The 18,506-nt window shown below is 28.6% G+C and overlaps 1 protein-coding gene across 3 annotated transcripts in view; it reads left to right on the forward strand.

Annotated features, from left to right (window-relative positions):
• The window catches only part of LOC129957042 (partitioning defective 3 homolog), a 67,074-nt gene that overhangs the window by 38,433 nt on the left and 10,135 nt on the right, over window positions 1-18,506 (forward strand). For 2 of the 3 annotated variants that reach the window (XM_056069162.1, XM_056069164.1), the window contains exons 2-13: window positions 3,233-3,337; window positions 4,128-4,287; window positions 4,508-4,656; window positions 5,302-5,472; window positions 6,657-6,733; window positions 6,878-6,955; window positions 8,228-8,553; window positions 9,871-9,999; window positions 10,789-10,928; window positions 11,984-12,127; window positions 12,392-12,592; window positions 17,168-17,781. In XM_056069162.1, coding sequence (XP_055925137.1) covers window positions 3,233-3,337; window positions 4,128-4,287; window positions 4,508-4,656; window positions 5,302-5,472; window positions 6,657-6,733; window positions 6,878-6,955; window positions 8,228-8,553; window positions 9,871-9,999; window positions 10,789-10,928; window positions 11,984-12,127; window positions 12,392-12,592; window positions 17,168-17,781 — 2,294 coding nt within the window. The remainder of the gene's footprint in view (window positions 1-3,232; window positions 3,338-4,127; window positions 4,288-4,507; window positions 4,657-5,301; window positions 5,473-6,656; window positions 6,734-6,877; window positions 6,956-8,227; window positions 8,554-9,870; window positions 10,000-10,788; window positions 10,929-11,983; window positions 12,128-12,391; window positions 12,593-17,167; window positions 17,782-18,506) is intronic. The other variant, XM_056069163.1, reaches the window with a different exon arrangement.

Here is an 18,506-nt window from a genome sequence, read left to right on the forward strand (position 1 = left end):
TCTTATTAAGTGCTTTCGAAACCTTTTAAGCTTGTTGGAATTTTTAATTTTTTTTTTCTTAGTGAAGAAAGTATCCTTTTAATGATAGATTTGCTGTACAAAATAAAAGTTTTTCGTATGTAGATTTTTAATTTTTTTTCGGGGGGGGGGGGCTAATGAGTCTCCCTCCGATTCCATCAAATGTCAGTTGCAAATTTCTAGTCATTCAAGGAATATTGTGCAATATTTTAATTAATAATTAATTTAATTTTGATCCCGTCACGGAATTAAAATAATTACCACGTTTAGTTTAACCCTTAACTGTTTTGCATTTATTATTATTAATAATAACTGATTTATTGGCACCTTCCGTTTTGGAACGTGGTTCTTGCTGATTCAGTTAAAAATTCCATAGAATATTTGAGATGTTTGTGGATTGTGTGTAATTTTTTTTTTTTATCGAATTGTAGTGCTTTTGAGTGATTTTATTTCAGTTCATAAGTTTGGGAGATGATAATTAATGCTTTTATGATGCACAGACATAATGATGAAGGGGTTGAGTATTTTATATAAATAATTTTCTTGTCAGTTAAATATCTTAGGGGTGATTAATTTTCGGACGAAATAAAAGTTGTAAAAGCAAATAATTTATATAAAATATATATAAAAATGAAAACGTTATTTTTTAAATTATTGCATTGTTTGATGCAAACTATTCGAAATAGAAGTAACCGGATGTAATAAATAGCTTATATCATCCATATGAAATGACTGCATGTTTTTCCCCTGCAGTTTCCAATCGCTGTTTACCTCCTTTTAAAATTAATTTCCGTTCGATTTTCATCTATGAACGTTTCGGGCACTCACCCTTAGAAACAGGTGGTTGTCTTTTAAGCATTTATATTTTGTTTTGACGTTCGAATTTCTTGGTAGAGGAGTAGCAGCAGTTTTATTTGGATTGCTTTCTTCGGTAGTAAAGAAATGCATCTACTATTTGAGCCGTTTAATTTGAAAGTGGGGCAAGTCCATTTTTGAAAAAAATTGGAATAATGATAGATATAGATAAAACTTGTTATGATCGTTTTATGCGTTAACAATCTCTAATAATAATAATTAAAAAAAATCAGATTCTAGTATTTGGGAGATGGAAGTTTTAGCTTTTAACAGTATTGAAAATATGTTTATTTTGAAAGTGGTGCAAGTCCATCTTAGATTGAAATTATTTTTGACCGAATATATTATGGCAAAATTTAGCTCCGGTTACTGTATGGTGAAGAAATGTGGCCGTTTAACATCATGTCTGAAATCTAGAGTGTTTCTATCTATCTATCTTTGATATTGAAAATCGGTGGTTGTACAGTATTTCGTAAATAATAAAATGTATATCTTAATTTTGTGTTTCGATAATAGTATGTTTACTTCCAATTCCGAGAAATTTAGTAATATTTGCAACACTCTGAAAAAATGTAAACAGTATAACATTCGTCTCATTTTATCAGCTTGCAAGTAAGTTCCAATTTAGTTTCTAATAGATACTAGACAAGTCGACATTGTGTTTCTTTGTACTCGACGTACAGAACCCCTTAACAGTTTCGTTCTTATTTAAAAAATAAATAACGGATTGTGGGAATATAAAAAGAAGTATATTTATAAAAAGAAAGAAAAAAATGGCTCGAAACGATTGCAATGGCAATTATAACTAGTGTGTCTGAAAGTGAATTGGTAGGTAACAAAAGATAATAATGTTCTGGGTAATAATACCTATTCAATAAAATCTTCATTTACAAGTAATTTTAAAATTTTTATTTTGTTTGTATAAATAAGACCCATGGGAATCCTAATAAAAAAGGACTTTTGGACTCAGGATCTGAAAGCAAAGGCAATTCGAACCAAAATTATTCAAAAAAATTACAGTAATTCATTAATTTTGAAAGTGAGGCAAGTCCATTTAGTTATAATGAAGCTCTTTATTTTTTTTTTAGTCAGCACTGTAAACACTATTGGATTATAAACTTACATTATCTGGTACCACAAAATACAAAAAATATATCTATTAATACTTACCAATATTTTTTAATTTATTGAAATGCAAACCTTTAAATAGCTCATTTCTTCTAAACCAAAAATAAAAATACCTGATTGAAAAAAAAAAATGTTTTGGGGGATATCTTATTTTTAAAGGTGCGTTCCTTACTTCTTTTATTATATTTAGAGTGTTTAAGTTAATAATAATCTTTCAAATGTGCATCCAGTTTGTGCAGTTAAAAGCGCAGATTAAATTGTTAAGTTCTGCGCATGAGTCACTTTTCAGTGATTTGTTTCTTAGTGGTGGCTGAATGAATCAATCATTATCCAGGTTTTTGTAATAATAAAATGTAATCGAATATCTGTACTGAATATGAAGGTTCCCAATTCTATATATAAAGAAATTTACAGAATTACTGATACATATTTTTGATTTTCTTATTAAAAGTACCTACTGTTTGTTATTGAAGACTTAAAAAAAAATTTACTACTAAAGACATTAATTTTTTAGTAAAATGCACAAATACAGATGTGATTTGGAAATTAGCTGGCACCGTGCTTCAAATCTTCATATACAAAAATCACTACTAATTTTATTTATTTTTGGTCATATTTTTCATTTTGCTGTTTGCATCTTTCATTAAATTGCACTGTTGTTTCACTTCTAAAGATTCCTCTTTAAAGGCTCTGTTCACTACAAGAAATCTTAAGCTGAACTGAATTTAAAATAAAAATTTTACTCAAAGTTGCAAAAACTATTTGCAGAACAGAAACTAAAAAATAACGTATAATTCAGTGACAAATGTTAAAATGTCTTTTAGTAATCCTTTTATCCTTTGGCCTTTGAATTTCTGTTGTAGTGAAAATCGATGAAACAATTTTTTTTATTTAATTTTTATGAATAAAATCCATGAGTATTTTTTTTTCTTTATTATAATAGCTATACATAATTTTTAATCATTTTGTAACAGTTTCATTCAATATACACTAATTATTTTTCTATTGAAAATCAAAGGTACCTAAAAATATTTTTGGTATTGGAAAATTAGATGTGACTTTAATTTGAATTTTCCACACCGTCATCACGTACACTGCCTGGCATTCTGTATATTCTTACTGCCTTGAGATAATCATTTTTGTATTAAATGATTCAAAAAATGTTTTTTAGGATTTATTTGATGTTATGTTTTTAATTGTAATTAAACCAATTATTTTTTTCCCTTTACAGTCTCAATCTTCAGTAGTTACTATTCACAATCTTAAGAGCTCAAGAGATGATGGCATTTTATATCCAGATGATAAACTCAGTGATGTGGCCGATGACCGTGAGCAGGTACTATTCCTATTTAAATTGCTATACAGAAGAATTCAAATGCCATACTTAAAAGTTTTTGGAATTTTCGAGAATTTTTATTATCATTATTATTTTTAATTTCCCTTTGACTTTTATTTATTAGGGGTACTTTCAAATCTCACTTTCAAACTTTCTTCTAGCAGACTTAAAAGTTTTGAGTTTTCAGGCATAGTTGGCCACATATTGTGCTCTAAATTTTTATGATTTGTAGTAATTAATACCAGATACAAAATTTGTTCTATATATCAACTCCACAATTATTCATTAAATGTTTTGAATAGTTAAGAAAACTTTTCATTATTTTTTATGTAAAAAATTTTATTAAATGTGCAATATTTGAATGGATTGTAAAAGCTTCGCTCTAGATCTTACTCATGTGATTAATGAATAGTTTTTTGTAGTAGTAGCAAGTTCTTCTTTTCCCTCCGCCCCCAAATTGTTCCCTAAAATTAAAGCAAAATGATATGTGGAAGAAGAAGTGTCCGATAAATCTTAAAAATACAAGTAATGTTTTCTGAATTCGTATGTATGGCATACTAATATATGCTAGTAGAAAATTATCAGAACTTGTACCAGTGTATTCTTTTAATGCTATAAATCTAATATTGGAGACCATTTTATTGTTTGCTCATTTCATACCGCACTATGCATCCTGATTAGTTCAAGACTTTTTTTTACATATATTTGGCATGATATATTTAATGTTTAAAATTTTGAAAGTAAAGTAATTATTTTTTTTAATATTTTGTAATTGAATCATTCCTTTCAGATCATTGCTGTGTTTGAGGAAGGTTACTCGCCTTTGCCTCCCTATTCCTGTGGAGATGTCACTAGCACTAGTTCTGTGTACACAGGCAGTCCTGACCTATTTAGTGTGGAAGTGGGATCCCATGGGAGTAATACAGAAACAGAAGATAATCCACCTCTTGGTAAATATTTTTTCATAAATAATTTTTGGTGTTTATAATTCATAAAACATATTGATATTATTTGTAAGAACAATTCAGACTCCATTTAAAAAATTTGGAAAACTGTTATGCTGTAATATACTAAGTTTGCTGTTATATTGCAGTCCTTGATAATCATCTTAGCTCATCATTATCATATCCAATGACGTTTTGTACTTCATGTTTTTGTTTCTTTTTTCAGGGGTGACACCTCTTCAAGTGCGAAGAGGGAGTGAACCTGCCCTTAATAATCTCTTCCCTGAATCTTCTTCCACTGATCCCAGCAAGAGGTGGTCTACAGCAGTTGTTATCAATACTACTGATGCTTCTCAGGAACAGAACAGTGTACATGTATGAGAGCTTGCGTTTATTTTTCCTTTGTGATATTTTTATTCTTTTAAATTTCCATTTTATTGGTGTGTTTGTACTTTTTGCATTTTATTTCATATATATTGAGTAAAATTAGTCTAAGTAATTAAGATGTTGTGTAATTCTAAGTTATTAAATAGACTAATTGCATTTATAAATAGTATCATTTTGTCTTATTGGAATTTTCTATTACCTCCTTTTTTCTGTTTTGCTTATTAATTATTTATAATTTACGAACTTTTATCCTTTAACTTTGTGACTTTTCCTCATATTAATCAAAAGTAAATTTTTTCCTCTTGCATTCAAATGAAATTCTTTTCAATTCTCCTGAAAGAATAAAAAATCTTGATATTTATTTAAGATTAAAAATTTTAAAAATAGAGGTTTAATTATTAGAAACCAAAAAAATAAAAATTATTATCTCTTGAACTTAAGAAAATATTTTTGAAAAATTGGTAGAAAAATTTGGGAATTATCAAAACTGTAATATAATTCTATGCTGACTGTTTTAGTTGTGATGATCCATAATTTAATAAGACTGGTTAATTTGTCTTGTATGTTTTCTTCTTTTGTAATGATGAAAATAATGGTATTAATTACTTTTTATTTGTTTATTAAATGTTACAGGAAAATGGCGTGGAGGACCGGGTGTCACCAGTTGAAAGTTTAGATATCAATGGTGACTCAAAACTGTCGTCCTTAACAACATTCTCTCGGGGCTCAGGTCGATTGTCAATTCTAGGAAACTCGGCTGAAACTTATCGATGGGTGGAAGCGGCAGATAGGCAGCTCATGAAAGTAATTCCCATTCATTCAAATTTTTTTCTATTTTGTGCACATGTAATTATATAATAATTTAAATTTTGTCTGAAAGTTTTTTATAGACATTTTACTTGTAAAGCATTGCCGTATGTGCTCTTTGTTATTAAAATAATTATTTTGCTGATTACGTTTATTTAGTGTCTGTTTTGGTAGAGAGCAAAATAGAAGGTAAAATTATGAAATTATTTTTATTAAAATATAAATCATGGATTTCATTTTACAATTTCAAATCAAAGAAATATAAATAGCTTCATACTACCATTGGTTATGATTATCAAATATTTATTTATACTATTTTATTTACTTTATTCGTTTGCAATAAAGACCATGAGCTAAGTGATATATATTCCTTCAGCATGCTTTGATGCTGATACTTTTAGAAAGCCAAAATAAAAAACAAAAGATGATAGATATAATAGCAGTTTGCATTAGTAATTTCTTTATTTTACCCTTTTTAAAAATCAAATCACGTAACATGTATGTGAAGGAATATTAGGTCCATTATTTTAAATTAACCTCTGATAATAAAAAAAATTGAGTACTTTTTTCTACTGAGTAATTTTTCTTAAGCTTTTTGTTTTTTAATCAAGTCTTAAAACTGAGAGAAAATATAGTACATTTGGCAAAGCAGTTCTTCGATATCTATTGAGAGAGAGAAATTGATTTTAGCTAATTTATAGATGTTTTTTATAAGTTTAAAAAGTTTCTTAATTTTTTAAAAAAAATTTTGGTTTTGAAAGTTTAAATTTCATTAAATAAATTGTAATAATCCAAGTGATTTATTCTATAAATTTCTATTGCCAAATATAATGAAATAATTATATTTTTGAGTGAAATGTTGTTCAGTTACAGTACAATGATTTTACAAAATTGTAAGTACAAATAAATATTTTATATCATTTTACAAACCTTCATATTTTGTTGAATTAAATGTGTTTTCGCAGAGATAATAGGCCATTTACAAGATTTTTTTTATGTGTGTAAATTTGTTAAAACCTGTTATTTATATATGTAGCTAAAGTGAAGGCATGTTTCCTTATTGGTTACAATACTAATATGGTTAAAAGTACAATTTTTATCCATTGCATCAGAATTATAGTGATATATTTGTTTTTCATATTAAAAATTGTTAACTTTTTTCTCTCTACTTGATTTTGTAGGATTTCAATGAAAATTTCCACATAAAATGTACTTCATTAGATGCTGGAAGTGATACCTCTAGCATGAGTGATGAAAGGTGTGTACTTCCATCATATACAATGGATAATTTATTAATATTTTGATTATTTTCAGTTTTTGCAATTTTGATGTTTTAAAGAATTTATTGGATTTTATTATTTTTTAAATTTTATTTTATTTATTTATTATTTTTATTTTAAAGAGAAAAAACAATTATTCTAAAAAATGAAAGTGGACCTCTTGGAATTCATGTTGTACCAGATTATGATCTTAAAGGGAGGTATGTATTATAATTTGGAAAGTTCTTGCATAGATTATTCTTTAATAAGTTTAAAATTAGGACATTAATGTAACAAAAATATATATTGCATAAAAAATACTGAGTGTTTGTCCTCCCACTTAAAAAAAAAAAAAAAATTACTAATAATTGTATTTTATGCTGTTTCAATCAATTCGTATCAGCTATAAGAAATTAAAAATACTAAATGTTTCTACATGTGCAATAATATTTTAAGCACGCACTTACACAAAACTTTTTTTTTTTTTTTTTTGCTTAAATTTGCATATTCAAGTTTGAATATGATTATTATAAACAATTTTAGATCATTTCAATGACCACCTATTGGAAGATCAGCCAATCAATGAGTGGCACTTGTTCAAAACAGCCAGTGATTGACTTAAAATAATAAAATTCTATAATTCATAATGCAGTTGGAAAAGAGAAACTTTTTTCTTTAAAATATTATTTTTGATTTTTTATAAGTTTTTTTAAATTATCTTTTGAATTAAGAATTATTGTTTATATTATTGATTCTAATTCTCTTTAATTTCTGCATAATCAAGAAGAAAATGTTTATGATAAAATCTATACAAGTCATTGCGTAAATTTCTTAAAAGTTAATTAAAGATGAATAAGATTTTAGTATTTATCAGATAATGGATTTTTATGAAGTTTTGTTGTACAGTGATTTTCTGCTAATAAATGATTAACATCAAATTTGGGAAATTTTTACATTCAGATGTCATTTTACTATGAATTCCACCTTTAAATTTATTCTAAGCAGGTTTTTTATTATATTTACTTTATTTTTGAAATACATATTTTCAATTTTTGTCTTATTTAAAATTGATTTTGTTTCGAATGTATTGTTCATTAATTTGAGAAAAAACAGTTTATAAATTTTCTTGCATTTTAAAAGACAATTTGAATTCAAAACTAAATTTAATACCTAATTTTTTTTTAACATTTGTCATTTTTTAATAAAATGAAAGTAATGAAATTACTTTTATTTGAATAAAATCTATACATATCTTGATTTATTTTAATTTTGTTTTAATATCATATCTTGATTCTCATTGTTGATGTTTTTATTCTGAAATTTGATGTATTATTTGAAATAAACTCATTTTTTATCAATTATCTTTTAATTAATTTTACTACCTTTAATTGTTTGCTTAAGTTGTAAACAAAGTCTGAATATGTTTAAGTCATATTTTTTTATCCATATATTTCTGCTATACTTATAACATCTCATGAATTTGAAATTTTCAGAGATACTGGTCTGGTGATTCAAGGTATTGAGGCAGGTGGTCGAATTGACCGTGACGGACGCTTTCATGTTGGGGACCGAATAACAGAAATCAATGGTCAAAGTTTGCAGAATGTGAGTTTTCAAACTGCTCAAGATATTTTCAAAAATGCACTCAAATCACACCAGATAAGGCTGGAGTTAGTTAGGGGACAAGGGCATCTTCAGTCAAAAACAGCTGCTGTCCCTAAAAAACCACCACCGCCGGTTTATCCAAAACCCAGTATTGGGGAAACTGTTAAGAAACCAGATGAAGAAGGAGCTGCATTAGTTGAAGGAGAAGAAAGAGGTTAGGCTTGGATTTGTGTTTAATTTTTTAAAGCAGTACTCTGTAATTTGGTTAATTCAAGTTTATTGTTCACATTTTTTTCTTTATTCTCTTAAATTTGTGATTAACATTATGTTGAATTCAATATTTATAATTTGATCACACATTATAATAAATTTGATATCAACACTAATAGTTATAATTTAGAACTTGTATTGAATTATTTATGTTAGTAAAGTACATTTACACATCTATTCAAATTGTTTATTGTATTCAGTTGCTATACGCTGTGTATTTACTTGTTTATTAAAATTATGGTTTGTAAAATTTCTGCTTTTTTTTTTCAGATTATCTCTTTTTGATTAAGATTTATTATTCAATCTGTCATTTTCCAATCCATCAAGCATTTTATTTTATTCTGTTTTTGTCTCTGATATGTGATATCATAATCTATTTTTATTTTATATATATTTCCTGGGATTTTAATCTCTGATATGTGTAAATGCATTTCTTTTTCATCTTGTATATGTGTTTTTTTGTTCTTTGTAATTAATGAATCCTTCCTTTTTTCCTTCATTTTGTCTGGTATTGATGAATTACTTTAACTGTTTATTATTCTCTATTAAGTTTATTTATTAAAACTGCTGAAGATCAAAAGCATTTCTTTTCTAATGTAGTTTCCCTTAATTCAAAATTATTATTGTGGTTTTGTTTGTATCTAAATGTGTTCCATTGTGTTTAGACATTTTAATTATATTCTTATTGGTATGTATTTAATATTGACCTTCTGCTTATGTGTATATGTTCTTGGTTTTCTTCTTATAAATGTGTTCTAGATAGTTTTAGTCATTATATAAAATTTATTTGAAAACAATTCTTAAAGTGAAATTAAAGATAAATAATTTATCTCGGATTGATTTGATATCTGACAACTTCATAATTTTTTGTTTTGTATTTATTCTACAAAAAGGCACACATTTAATATTCATGAATGACCCATTCTGGTCCATATACAACTTTTATCACTGAAATATTAATTGCATATTTTGAGGATAAATCTTGCATTTCTTAATTACTTAAGGAATGCAAGATTTATCCCCAAAATAAATAATTTGAATTAATTGGAAATATTTATTTAGTTATACCTTTAATCCATAAATAGGTTTCAATTTTAGGGATAAATCATTGATGTAAGAGATTTAAAGATTGTGCATTCGATAAATAGTTATTGGCAAAATTTTTCTATTTTTTTATAGTAATGATTTTTATATTTTTATTATTTTTTATAGTAATGAGTTTCATATCTTTTTTAATAAATATATCTTCTATTCTTATCAGCAGGCGGAGTGAGTACAAAAGTTGCAACGGTCACCCCAACCAAGAAAGTGCCTGCTTCGGCCATGCGTAGACTTGCCTCTGCAAATACGAGGAAAATCGGCAAGATGTTAACAATTGAGTTGACAAAAGGTATTTATCATTGAAATCTTCATTATTTGTTTTGGAATGACTTATTGTAATCATTTGCTTTTTTAAAAAAATCTGAAATTATTCTGTATTAAATGGATTATAAGAATTCCAACCACATTCATTATAATTTGGGTGCTTAATTTAAATCACTTTGTTCATTACACTTTAACGTACCAATGTTCTTTTATAATTTTCTTGAAATATCTTTTGATTTTTTTTTTTCTTAAAATGTGTTAAAAATCTGGTAAAATAAATTTGTGTATTTTATTATTGAACGTCTAAAAAAGATTTGTTATAATTCCATTTCAAATTTCTTTATCCTAAAACTTAACAGTTCTGAGTGTTGAATTGATTTTCAGATGAGGGTTGCCATTATATTCCGATTTTTTTAGTAATATGTTTTAAAATATCAGCATTTTTTTTTTCCTTCAAATTTTACATATTGGATTTGATAATGCTTGTCTTTTACATTTACACTTATATGTCACTTATTTATGTTTAAAAATTTTATTTTAAACAAAATCTTTATTTAATTCTTTTATATAATCTGATGTATTTTGTATAAAATTGTTAAAATGAGATTAATCAGAAAAACTTTCAGAATATAATTTATTATTTTCTTGTTGTATTTAAATATTTCTTCTGCATTAATATTTTAATGCTACAGTATTCTTTTTTTCAAATTGTGTCTTTTCTCCAATTAATTTTTATTATAAAATTATTTTATAATAAAAGAAGTAATTGCAATTTCTTTTGTATTATTAATTCTAAGATGTCTTCTGGTTGTAGGTTCATCAGGTTTGGGTTTTAGCATAACCACCAGAGACAATCCTGCTGGTGGAAACTCTCCTATTTATATAAAAAATGTGCTTCCAAAAGGAGCTGCTATTGAAGATGGAAGGCTACAACCTGGAGACAGATTGTTGGAGGTGAATTTATTACCTTTATCTTACCTTATGCCTTTATTATTTTTATTGATCTATGTATAATAGTAATTATTATAGGAGTTTTGATATAGTTTAATTATGAAAAAAAATTTTTAAGGAGTTTGAAAAAAAAAAAAAAAAACACAATGTGTAAAAAAATATACATTTACATAAAATTGTATAGACTACCAAATGACATAATTACGAAGTCTCACAATATATGAATATTCATTGTTGGAATGGTATTACAGAATGGAAAATATCTATGCCCAAATGGTCTATCTATCTGTGTATAAAGATGAATGTTTGTATACCTAGTATACATCCCCCCCCCCATCTGATCAGCTAATTGAAAATTAAAACAGTTTTAATGCTTTCAGCTATATCTTCCACAAATAATTTCTTCAAAAGATTACTTTTTTAATTATACCAATTTCATTTTGGCACAATTTTTATAGCCTTTAACGATGTTTTATTGTTATGATAAAAATTGAAGTTATTTTGCCATTCACTCATGTTCTTTTATCAATTTTAAAAGCATTAGAAATTTTTTTTATGCTTTCTTTAGTATTAACTCTAAAGTACACTTTTCACTTCTGCTTTTATTTTACCATATCTATCTTTCGTATTTTTGATCATATAGTAAGTTGTAATTAATAAAGTGATTCCATTAACTTAATATAAGTCTTGTCCAATAAAAAAAATCAATCTGGGATAAAGGATAAGCTGATCATCAAAGGTGACAGATTGTGAAAAAAAAAATTGATATATGATATGATTATTTAAAAAGTATTCATACAATGTAAGACCTTTAAATTACATTATGTGGGTGTCTATTTACTTTTATGTAATATGCAAGGTTTTATATTCCATATTTATAAAACTTCAAAGTTTTGAATATCCCCAAAAACAAATTAAATAAAATAGTTAAAAAAAATCTGTCATTCTGAAGAAGTAAAAAAAACTTACTCAAGAAATTGTATTTCTTTTAGTGACTGATTCATTAAAAGCCATTTATAATCACACTTTATTATATTACTTTCATTAATGTGTAACAGGTGAATGGTACCCCTATGACTGGAAAAAGTCAGACAGAAGCTGTTTCTATCTTGCGTAATATTCCTCTTGGTAAAACTGTCCAGTTAGTGGTTTCCAGACAGGAAGTAGAAGAGACAGAAACTGCTGAAACAGATAGTGAAGTGGTAAGGCTTCTAAAATATTTCCTTTTAGCTTATCCATATTATTGTTTCCAGTTTCTCTGTCATGAAATTAATAAATTTTTAATTGTCTAATTATTAGAAAATGCCAATATTTAAATATTTTGAATGCAAAATGTGTGTGAAATGTTATGAGATGCTAATAAAATGCAAAAAGGAAATATGAAAAGATGGTCACTAAACAAATAACCACAACCATAAATAAAGCATTCTAAGATATATATATATTATCTGTTTCTTCGTCTGCAGGTTACAAACAAAGTAGAAGACGAGGCAGGAATTTTCCCTTGGAAATACCGAGAAATCCTTACCTTCCAAATTCCTTTAACAGACTCTCATTCTGCTGGCTTAGGTGTGAGTGTTAAAGGGAAAAGCACAACTACTGCCAATGGCTCAGTTGATCTGGGAATATTTATTAAATCTGTTATACCTGGTGGAGCTGCCTCCAAAGTATGAATTTATATTTATCTCTGTTTTTGTTATCAAAATCGTTCTTTTAACACATGATTTTAAAAATAAAAAAAAACAGGTTTATATGCATTTATTCATTTTGAATCTTAGACAAATACAAGTATGTTTTTAAAAGATTCTCACTAGAATGTTACATTGTTACTGTTTAGCAGATTTTTTCCCTCCTCCAATTACATTAAGGAGAAATTTAAGTAGTGTTTTTCATTTTTGGTTGTAAATTCTCAACTACTAATGAAATAGAATGTGTACTGGACTATAGAAGACAGACTACTGGACCAAGATCAAGAAAAGATGACACATATTTACTTTGGAAGATGTGAATGTGCATCTTGGAATGTTTTTAGATTTTAACTAAGAATTAAGTGAAATTTTAGTATTTTTTTCTAGATAATCTTGGGAAAATATCAGGAGTGTTTGTGCTCCGGGGAAACCCCGGAATTCCGGGGATTTTGAACTTTGATACCCGGAAATTCCGGGGATCGTTGTTCAAAAGGAAGTAGGAATAATAATGAATTATTTATTTTGATCTGGGTAATTTTGTTTGCTTTGAAAGCAGAAAACGCAAGGTCAGTGTGTGTGGTGAAAACTTTTCCTTTCTTTCTCCAAAGGCAGTGATAATGCGTGAAAAGTGGAAAAAAACTTCTTTTTTGTTCTTTCCTTATTGCGAGTTATGACTCATTCCCCCGGTTCTCGGACATTCTCTTCTGGATTCTTTTCGGCAAGTAGGCGCGGCAGAAAAAAAAGGGAGAGACTTCGTTCGACCAGATGTGCGATCACGTGACCTGGGTTCAAAGGTCTTAATTTTGCAAAAAAAGTAATTCATTGAACTTTTATAATTAGGTCATTCAATACTTCATAATTGTAATTTTTCATTTCTCCCCCCCCCCTTCTCGAAACTCCAAAATGTCGGTAGTAAGTCCGTAAAAGTTTCAGGGGATTTTTTGGGGTCCCACAAACACCCCTGAAATATTATAGCATGAAAATAATTTTAACAGCATCAAAAAAATTATTTTTTTAATCAATGTATTTGCTTTTTATATTTTATTGGTATAATTCTAATATTTTAAATATAATTTCATGGAAATTTTATATTAATATTTTTCACTATTGTGATTAAATTCAAATAATGTTTTATCCTTTTCATTCCCTTCATGTTTAGTTAGTTTTTTAAAGCATGGCTTTAATAAAAATGCTTTTTTTTTAAGTTTTAGTTTAATTATAAAACATAGTATTATTGAATATATCTACATGTATATATTGGCTCGGCGAAGTATGGCTTAACAAGTGGTTGGAAGTTCCCTGTAGATATACTGAGCCATGTTGCCTTTATAGACATCCATAATTGCAAAAGTGCTGCCAGTGCAAGATTTTGCACACTAACTGACCTTTTGATTATATACCTTAAATGTTCAACGGGATTCATATTGAGTGATCTATGTGGCCCAAAACATTCACTGGAATTATTCAAACCATTTGCTTAGTGTTTGTAGTCCAGTTACATTGTGTGTTGTCTAAAAAAATTCCATCATTGTTTGGTACATGAACTCCAGGAATGAACTGCAAATGGTCTCTAAGTAGCTGAACATATTCATTTTGAGTCAGTGATTGGTTCAATTGGAGCAGAAGACTCAGTTTGTTCCATGAAAAATGGTCACCACCAATTTGCTCGATGCTTTAACAAATTGGGCTCATGGCTTTATAGAATCTGCATATCAAAAATTTTGATGTTTTTTGCATTCAATAATTAATTTGCAAAATTATCAAACTTGCGGGTCACCAAAGGTAACTAGTCTATACATAGTATAAAATGAAGTCTCTTGAAAGCATCTGTATTTTGAAACCCTAAATACTCGAGAAATACCTAACTAATTTTGCAGATATTTGTACCATTTTGTAGGGCATCTATTGGGGAAGGTTTTAGTATATTGAAGTCATATTAAAATAAAAAAGGAGTTTTATAATTGCGATTTTAATTATTTTCCTACTACGATTCGCACATGCGTAAAGCAGCAGTATTTGTGCTTTGCACTTATCCACGCATGAGTGGAAATCTCAAACTTCGCATGTGCAAATAGCAAGAGCTGTGATATTCATATGCGATACATTTCTTTGTTTACGTCTGATTTTAAATAGCGATTGAAATCTCATTATCCCCAAAAGAAGGAATTCAACCTTGGCCGTAGCACATTAAATGCTAAAACAATTCGTTTGTTGTGTGATAGTGAAAATGTATAGGAAAGAAACTTTAGGTTAGCGAATATCAGATATAGAATGTCCACACTTTCTTCAAAGGACAATCTTCTGCTGAACGAAGTAACCGTCTCTCTTTAAATCGCACTGCCATTGAATTACAGAGACAGAATGAATCTTGACTGTCTGCTGACAGAGAAAGACATTTAAATTTGAGACACAGGAGAAGAAGTGAAAGAACAAACATTCCTGATATTTGGTCCGAAAAGGAGTACAATGCTCTGAATTTCGATCCATGTGTGGATTACAGAAATGAGGCCTCAGTTTCAATAGGAACAATGTCTATAGTCTGTCCATATTGTTCAGCTTTAGGAACAACTTTGATATACAGTCATTTTCGCCAAAAAAATTTATCGCCAAATTTTAGCAAATAGCCGAATTTGGCGAGTCGGCAGCAATAGGGTAACGGGGATAAAGTGAAGAATAGTGTGCCCCCGAGTTCGTCGCCAATATGGCAACCCATCGGAACGCTCTTCTAGCAACCCTAATACTGTTTTGTTTACTACTTTTTGCAATGGTTAATTTGTATATGAACTACAATTATATGAAAAATGTTAAATTAAAAAATATCCATTAAAGATTTTAATTTCGTTCTTTATTATAATTAAAAGTTGTTTTCTTCCTTTCTTTTTTTTTTAATGCGAACAGAAAATATTTACTCTTTTGCAATTTTTAATTGTCAGTATGCGCTTTAAAAAATCGCCTGCATTCTCACTTTAAAAGACAGCTGCAATGGAATTCTTCGCAGTTCTTGTAATTCTTTTGGTGTTCTGACGGTTGGTTCCCTTCATAATTTGCTATGTCGGCAGTATTTCGAACCTGTAGAATGGATGAAGGATGAGTTAAATATATATGCGAGTTGATGAAGTTAGGAAAGGATGCTTGTTTGAAATTTTGTATTGAGAATGGTTTGATATCGAACCGGCAGAATAGATGAAGGGTGAGTTGAATATATTTTTTTACGAATTGGATGAAATTGGGAAAAGGACGTTTGTTTGAAATTTTGTATGGAGAATGTTCTGATTGCTTCTTTCTTTGTTCTTTCTTTTCTTTTGGTTATGTACTGTTTCTGTTATCCACACAGTCTTTATGTTCAATATGCTAGCGAAACTACTAGGTTCCCGCTCCCGCAGCTAGCAAAGCCGTAGTTTTTTTTTTTTTTTTAAGTTAAAAAATTCTGCCCGGAGGCATCTGTAGAAGGCACTGAACAATCTGGAGAAAAAAAAAGAAAGAAAAAAAAATACTTATCAGTACAGTCCTAATTGGCGGGAAATGGTAACGTATCTGTTCCGCGGAAGTATTTGTTTATTTTGTCCGCCATCTTTATTGGCGACTTGGCATTGTTGGCGCAGCAAGGGGCACACTAAAATTCACGTTTACAGGGTAACAGTAGCAAAAGTAACTCCGAAAAATTGCCAACCTCTAAAGGCGCAAAATGACTGTATATCAAAGATTAGCCCAATGGAAAGATGAATCTAAAGGCATGTGTTGGTTTACAAGGGAAAATTGAAACCATTTTAACAGTCTAAATATGGAACAGCATTGATATACAATCATTTTCACCCAAAACGTTTATCGCCAAATTTTAGTGAAATGGCTGAATGTGGCGCGAACGGCAGCAATAGCGTTTCCAATCTAAAGGTTCCGTGGATCGGTGCAGCAAATTAGCGGAAATATAGAAAAAAAAAGTCAATAAATGCAGTAAAATAAAATGCATGCAAAAAAATTTAATCGAAAATAATGAAAGTAAGCAGTTGAAGTATTGTAGCTGGAAAAAATCAAGGGAAATGAACAAGAAAGATCGAAATACAGTAGCATTCAGTAAAAAAAGGGGGGGTGGCCATGTAAACCCTAACAAAGCGCCATCGAAAAATTGTCTAACTTGCAAGGCGCCAAATGTCTGTATGTCAAAGCTTAGCCCTAAATTTTTCTGAATATGTGCTATAAAAAATTTTGTAGTTATTTTTGATGATTTCTAAATATCTTTTTGATCCTGCATGACATTCCCATGTCATATCGTGGGGAAACTAGACTTAAGTCTAAAGCTAATTTTTCCTCTTAGAAATTATGTAACGGGCAACGCTGTATGGGTACTGCTAGTATGTAATAAATGAAAGTAATGTATTCAAACATTTTCTAAGTATTGAAGTACTGCTAAGTGTCACTTTTATTAAAAATAACTGTGGTGGTCAAAAGTTAGCTTGATCATTTTATATTTTTTAGTGTGATATGTTTATTATTTAAAATGTTTCTAGTAAATTCTGATTAATATATTTATCTCGATTCTTTTATATATAATTTCAGGATGGAAGACTGCAAACCAATGATCAATTAGTGAATATAAATGGCATTTCATTACTAGGCATGAGCAACAGCAGTGCAATGGAAACTCTGCGAAATGCTATGACCCAAACAGATGGACCCATTCGAAATGCCATTATTCTCACAATAGCTCGACGTATTAATGTACCGAATGAAAATGGTACCGATGGTGCAAATCCTCCGATAAAACTTGAGCCCACCTCTGGTGTGAAAAATAGTGGCAATATCTCTGATGACTCATTAGATAGAAACAGTTTGAAACAGAATGGCTTACCTAGATTGACTCAGTTGACTGATTTGGATGATATACAGAAAAACACGCCAGGATTGCCTGGCTGTAATCCAGTTATTGAAAGACTTACTGGTTTGTCTTCTTCAGAAAAAAGTGCAGGTGATATTTATGGATATTCTCGACATGGAACAAATGGGACCGATGATAAGAAATTATTATATTCCGGCCCTATTAGCTCCAGTCAAGGAGAGACTGTTTTGATTGAAGGTGAATATGATCCTGGTATGAAGAAAAATAGTATAGATTCACAACAAATGAATGGCAGTGTCACTGAAAACCTGAATGTTGTACCTGCTGATAGCCAGTATGTAATGATTTATTTTCATTCTGAATTTCTTTTATGTTTTGGCTTACTTCCTTTTGATCTGATTTAAAATTATAATTTTATCATTGTTGGAAATTTGTAACCCCCTTTTAAATACAGTTTCCAAGAATTCCTGCAAGTCCTGTTCATGTGAATCTGTTTGTCCTCCTATAAAATTTGCAATTGATAAGCATTAATAATTCTAAAAAAATAATCTTCCCTGGAAGGCAAAGGAGGATTTCCTTATCATCCAAGTTAATATTTTCAAATTATGTTCAATCCTTAGTCAAAAACAATGAATATATCAGATTCAAGTGACCATTAATAATAAATTTTATTGATATTGATAGTTCAATAAAATATAGATAGTTCAAAATAAATATTTAAACATCTGTATTGCCATTGTTAAATACATAAATGATTGTAACCAAATGCATTCAAAATCATGCACAACTTCTGAAATGTTTTAACCCTTTAAAGGGCCATTTTTTTCTAGTCATATTATGTTAAGATATTTTTAGGCTTGAAATTAGAATAAGAAAAGGGATTTCTTAGCTTATTAGATAAATTTAATATGATTAATTAATAATTAAGTATCAAATAAAGACACATCATTTTGTATAAAATAAAGAACTAAAGCATCTAAGTTTCTGTCTTTCAAAAAAAATTTGTCAGAACTTATGCCAACCTACATAAATTCATACAAAGATAGATAAATTTGGTGG

Source organism: Argiope bruennichi, chromosome 11, assembly GCF_947563725.1.
Source record: "Argiope bruennichi chromosome 11, qqArgBrue1.1, whole genome shotgun sequence".
NCBI lineage: Eukaryota > Metazoa > Arthropoda > Arachnida > Araneae > Araneidae > Argiope > Argiope bruennichi.